At 29.9% G+C, this 5965-nt stretch overlaps 1 protein-coding gene across 1 annotated transcript; it reads right to left on the reverse strand.

Annotated features, from left to right (window-relative positions):
- Positions 1-905: 905 nt before the first annotated feature.
- LOC143606804 (protein MRG2-like) lies at positions 906-4363 on the reverse strand. Its single transcript, XM_077082453.1, has 10 exons — positions 4163-4363; positions 3373-3420; positions 3276-3289; positions 3053-3189; positions 2439-2473; positions 2246-2344; positions 1936-2015; positions 1684-1844; positions 1210-1294; positions 906-1137 (listed from the first exon to the last, which is right to left on the reverse strand). Exons 1-10 carry the CDS (start codon positions 4313-4315, stop codon positions 1062-1064), a joined length of 888 nt encoding a protein of 295 aa, XP_076938568.1. The 5' UTR covers positions 4316-4363; the 3' UTR covers positions 906-1061.
- Positions 4364-5965: the final 1602 nt, after the last annotated feature.

Below are 5965 nucleotides of genomic sequence, written 5' to 3' on the forward strand. Positions count from 1 at the left end.
AATCAATTAATTATCTAAATTATATATTATATATTATATATTAATTAAAAAAACATTAAACCTGCTGGGAAGAAACAAAGCTTGTGAATGAAATCAATCAAAAATAATAAAATAAAATTAGTTTTAAAATATAATTATAGTTATAGTATACATAATAAAAAAATCGTAAATAATTAGTAATTATAATTATTAAGTTGAAACATAATTATAAAAGATTCAAAATTCAAAATTCAAAATTAAATGAAAGATGAAAGAGAATATTTTAAGAGAATTAATGAATCTTATTTAAATTTATTATTAATTTATTTTATTAAGATGAAAATTAGAGAAACCATTGATATATATGAAAAGTATAATCAACAACCAATAAGAAGGGGAGAAATGGATTTAAAGCTTACTGCTTTAATAGTATAGTTAGATATATAAAGAAATCAAATAAATGATTTTCAAAAGTATTAACTTTTCACCAATGAGCACCATTGATCATTAACCTTTGCATTTAAATCAGAGTAGTTAATAAATTCTCAATAGACCAATAGCTTTCATAGTTAAAAATAATTGTGGCAATCGTTTCAAGTTGAAGTTGGCGGCTCAAATGGTTCAACTTGAACACGACTTCGTTAACCCCATTTATATAAAAGTGTGAAACGAGTTGACAGTTAATAGAAAATAATGAAGTTGTAAATGTATTAATTGAGGTGGTGGGTTGTAAAATGGGTTAAACATGTTAGCAAATTAACATATTTAATCAAACAAGTTGGCAAGTCAACCTTTGTATTATTAAACAGGTAAACATAGACAAAACCTAATTATTTTTGTGATGTTTAATTTTTCAGTTGTGTCAGATTTTGCTACCCTTCCTCAAAATTTTGAAAAATAGCATCTAAGGTTGAACATTAATCGCCCATGACCACATAAATAAGACAGTACCATTAACTTAAGTAGCTCTCCATGCCAAAAACCATTTACAAAATGCAAACCAGAAACCTGTTAATTAGCCAGTTTTCAACATGGAGAATCTAGATTAATATTTACATATTTAATATTTTATAGCAGCTCGTTCATTCAACTTTGCAAGAACTATTTGGTGTTTCATAGGTTGATACAAAGAACAAGCTCTGCTTCTTCTGTAGGAACCTGCACTTTAAATAAACCAATTATTAAATTATAATTAAAAAATTATATTATCACTATTATTAGGAGTCTTACTTGAGAAAGTCTTGTAACTTGTGTTGCAAGTCTGTCAAGGTCTCCTCTTCAATGTTAGCATGGTACAATATCTCCGGCAGTTTGACTGCAAGAGATTAGAAACATTTTTTTATGTCACATTTTGACATTATTTGGATATAATTGTTTTGGTTTATATATTTCAAATAAGTGTAAACAAGCCAAGCCGCCCGCGAGCTACTTTTGGCTGGCTAAAAGCTCGAATCGACAGCTTAAACGAGCTCGAGCCTAATATAAGCTTGTTAATAAACGAGTCCGAACATGAGCCCACTTATCAAGCTCTCGTAAGTTAAATGAGCCGGGCTCAAGCCTAGTCAAACTCAGGCTCGGCTCGTTTTCACCCCCAAATTTACAAACACAATTTGTGCGACTGTTTCCTTCTTAGCTAAATTTATATTTGACCCGTGTCAATGTCAACTTATTTTTATTTGACCTGTTAAAATATAACTTAAGTACCAAAAAGGCGTAGCAGATGTTCAGCTCCATAAACTTTAGAAGGAGAAACTCCATTTGCAGTTGCTTCTTCATACTGTTTGCGTTCGCCTTTATAAAGAAGCATTACAGGCAATGCTTTATCAAAGTAACACTGTAATCCATTTATTATTTCTACAGGGGCCCTTCATCCAAATTATAATATAACAATGAGAATAATTATTATTATTATAAATAAATAAATAAAATTTAAATTTAAATTAAAAGAGACGAAACCTCCCATCCTTATTCGACTGTTGCTCTAGATAAAGCTTGAATATTTCATCAACATTTGGAATACATGGAAGTTTAACAAGCTGCAAAAATTTTCAAGAATACAATTAATTACATTTTAATAAACAACTTTGATAAAATAAAATCATCATCATCATCGTACTCAGTATATCCCACCAATAGCAAAGCTATAGTAGGGTCAGAGGAGGGTAAGATGTAGACAGCCTTACCTCTACCCCATAGGGATAGAGAGGCTGCTTCCGGTGAGACCCCCGGCTCGTTTGATAAAATAAAATAATGGACATTTAACAACCTTGCCCATATGAGTTATGTATTCACAATAATTGACTAGATGTTTTTTTAACGGTGGCGGTATTTGGATATCAACCAGCTTTTCATAAGATGATGTGCCCTTGCATACGAAATAAAAAAATAAATAAATAAAAGCAATTAAATTACTTTAATAATAACTAAATTTATGCAAGAAAAGAGAGATAATATAATACCTTGAATAACCTTTTTCTCTTCTTGCCTCTTGTCACTAAAATAACAAGAAAAATGAAAGAAGGCAAACTTCAAAGCCAACTCTTTTGTCAAAGTGGTTGCATGTTGATTTGGGTCAGTTTTGGGCTCAAAATGAACCAAAAACCGAAATTTCAGATTTTGTGTGTTTATTTTTTCGGTTTTGGGTTTGGTTTGGTTTGGTTTTGGTTTTTTCCGCTTTAAATTTGGGCTTAAAATTTTTGGGCCGAAAAAGAAACGCACTACCCCAAATAATGAATTTGGGCCTAAATATTTTTGTTAATTATTAATTAATTAATTATTACACATTTTAGCTTAAATATTTGGGTAACACGATTTAATAAACTTTAATGAATTAGTTAAAACTTAAATTTAAAAATGAAAATCAACAAATTCAGATTGGTTCGGCCTTTTGGGATTAAATACATGCAAAACTGAACCAAAAATTCCGTTTTTGCAAAAACATATAGCCAAACCATTGGTTTTTGTTTAGGTTCATTAATCTTGGTCCAAATTTTTGGGTTTCAAGCGCACTTTATTCATGTTGAAAGTCAACATCAAGTTACTAAAAATAAAATCAATAAAAGAACATTCTAACCGTTGGGATTTTTCGGCTTCAAATGGAAGGCGCGCCCTGATTTCCCCAATGGGTGTTCTTTCTCGAGTGCTTTTTGTTTCTCAAGATTCTCTTTGTTGAATATCATGAGACGATCCATGCCTACCCACTCGTCCCAGCTGTCAAACCGTTAAAAAAACGTATTTAGAATCGGGTATAAATCCCTACAAAATGATCCCTGAAAGAATATAAAAGAGACACTCACTTTTTGCTCCAACCCTGAAAAAACAAAAACAAAAGTAAATGTTATTTGAGAATTAAAGAAAGTTTGAATTAATTCGTTGGTTGTAAATAATACTTACTTGATAATGGACGAAAAAACGTTCTTTTGTTGGATCGACTTCTAACACCTATTGAACAAGGATGCAGCATAAGATGTATTCGTAAAGTGTAGATTGAACTATAATGCATATTCGAAATCATATTAGGGATTTCAATGCAAACAGAGGAGCTATAATGTTTTATGCAAACAACTAAATCCAAAATTATCATAATCCAACATCCTTATGAAGTTTTGTCGCCTTTAAGCTTCATGTAAAGCAAACTTTTTGTAAAAGGGAAAGAGATAATATAATGTATTAGATCAAGGTATGTTCAGCATCATTGCTGACCAAGATCAATACTTGATACATATTATTGTTTTGTTCTGTTGTATTGATCAGAATATATATTAGATGAAAATTTGTAGTCAAACCTATTAAGGATTGTGCTGTTTGAGCCATCAATTTCTCGGATTTGAAAGCAGTATAGTTTTGTTTTAACATTTCATCATATTATTATGTGTAGCATTCCTCCATTTCTTATACTTAGATTTTCAAACCTGATATTGATCCTAAACCTTATGCATATGTTCTCAAAAAGATAAGATCCATCCGTCATTAAACTATACTATACTATACTATACTATAGTAGTAGTCAAGTCAACCTCCAATTGCATATGTTCGTGTCCGTTCATTAAAAATCAAAATGAGCAGTTCATAAACAAACACAAATTTGATGTTCCCGTAAATTTTATAAATTCTGATATTCAATCACACAACTCAAACTTAAGCAGAAGAAAGCAATTCATTCAGTGTAATTCTCTATCTGTACCTTAGCTTCGTAGATACGACGGCTATGATACGCCAACACTTTATCGCCTTGACCAAACGGCGGTAGAGACTCAACGGCGTCGTCAGTATCCGTCTCCGACGTGGCGTCGGAGATGGTGGCGGACGCATCGTCATCAGCGTTTGAGCTTCCCATGGGAATAATAATTAATTAATTAAGGATAGCTCAAGTACGGTGGTTAAGGTTTGTTGAGTTGAATTTGATCGGAGTCTAAGTGTTGGTTGATGACGGTGGTGTACTGGTAGTGGTTTGATGCTTAGGCAGTTACCCCCCAAATCAGGTTTCTTAGGTTGACTTTTTCTACAATATATGATTTATTTATCAAACCAGTGAGCTTTGAAAAAATATTTATTAATTTGGTGTAGTTTGATAACTATTTATGAAAATATGTGTTTTTGTTAAAATTTATTTCTTTCTTCCCTATTAATTGGATAAACTTGATACTATTATTTATTACTAATTTACTAAAATATAAATCTTACACTTTTTAAAATCACTAATAATTTATATTGGCTTTTTTTAATTAAAAAACTTACAGATCGACTAAAGGGATAAATTAGTTGTTTTCTTCTTAAAATAAATACCAAATTAAATTATTTATTTTTAATATAATGTATATTATCTTTATTCCTATATTATAATAAAAAAACAACAATAATCAAGTTTACAATGTTAAATTTAGATTAAATGGTTAAATTAGTTGTTTATTAAAAAGTTAAAAGCTTAAATTTAATTATTAGTGATTATTCTTTTTTTCGTTTATTACAATTAGAATAAGAAATTACATGCCAAACCAAAAATAAAAATTTGTTTTCTTAATTAACCAGGCTGCACTCATCTTCAAAAATAATTCTTGTGTAATATCAAAATAAAAATGAAAATAAAACCTAACAGTAACTAATAGTAATAATTAGTAAATATGAGAAAAGATCAAATAAGAAGTTTGATTTTCTTAATAAGGCTACGAATGAGGGTATTTTTGTCTAATACCTTAATATTGAAAACCCATTTAATTTAATTTCAAAAACCTACTTAATTAAAACCCACTTAAATTTTCACTTATCTCCTACAACCACCACCGCCCACCGCTATCCACCGCCACCACCTTGCCGGAAAAGTCTTCGGAAATTTCGCCGGAAAATAAAACACTATGAAAAACACAATGAAAAAGACACAATGGAAAAAACACTATGAAAATAAAAACACAATGAAAACACATTTAAATAACACAATGTAAAAAACTCAATGCAAAAAACACTATGAAAAAATAAAACACAATTGTTTAACACAATTTTGTAAAACACAATTATGGTAAAACACACCTTGTAAAAACCCATGAATTTTTTTTAATTTTTATAAAGCAATATGGTACTCATATAAAAGATAAAAAAACACTCGTTTTTATAGTGAAATTGTATTGAAAAACAAATGTCGTATAAAAAGTTATGGACGTTTTAAAATGATGGGGGTATTTGGCATGTGCCTTGCATGTGGAGAGAGAAAGTCAACAAATGTGTTATCCCTATTATGCCCTTACCTTTGTTTTACACTTGATGATCTCTCTAATCTAATCCCAACTATTCAATTCTTAAATGAATGGACAAGATTATTTCCTATCATTCCTAAAAAATAATCTTCTTATTATAACTCAACACTAGTAAATATAATAGTAATAATAATAACTAAGGGTAAAGTTAAAATACAAAGGACAACAAAAATGAGAAGGGTGAGAAAGAATCTAATCCATTGATCTTAGATTTGAATGGTGGAGATTAATTCAAGAAT

Source organism: Bidens hawaiensis, unplaced genomic scaffold (genome assembly GCF_021521415.1).
Source record: "Bidens hawaiensis isolate Kalapana, Puna unplaced genomic scaffold, B.hawaiensis_p1.1 tig00077279_1, whole genome shotgun sequence".
In the NCBI taxonomy this organism is placed as follows: Eukaryota; Viridiplantae; Streptophyta; class Magnoliopsida; order Asterales; family Asteraceae; genus Bidens; species Bidens hawaiensis.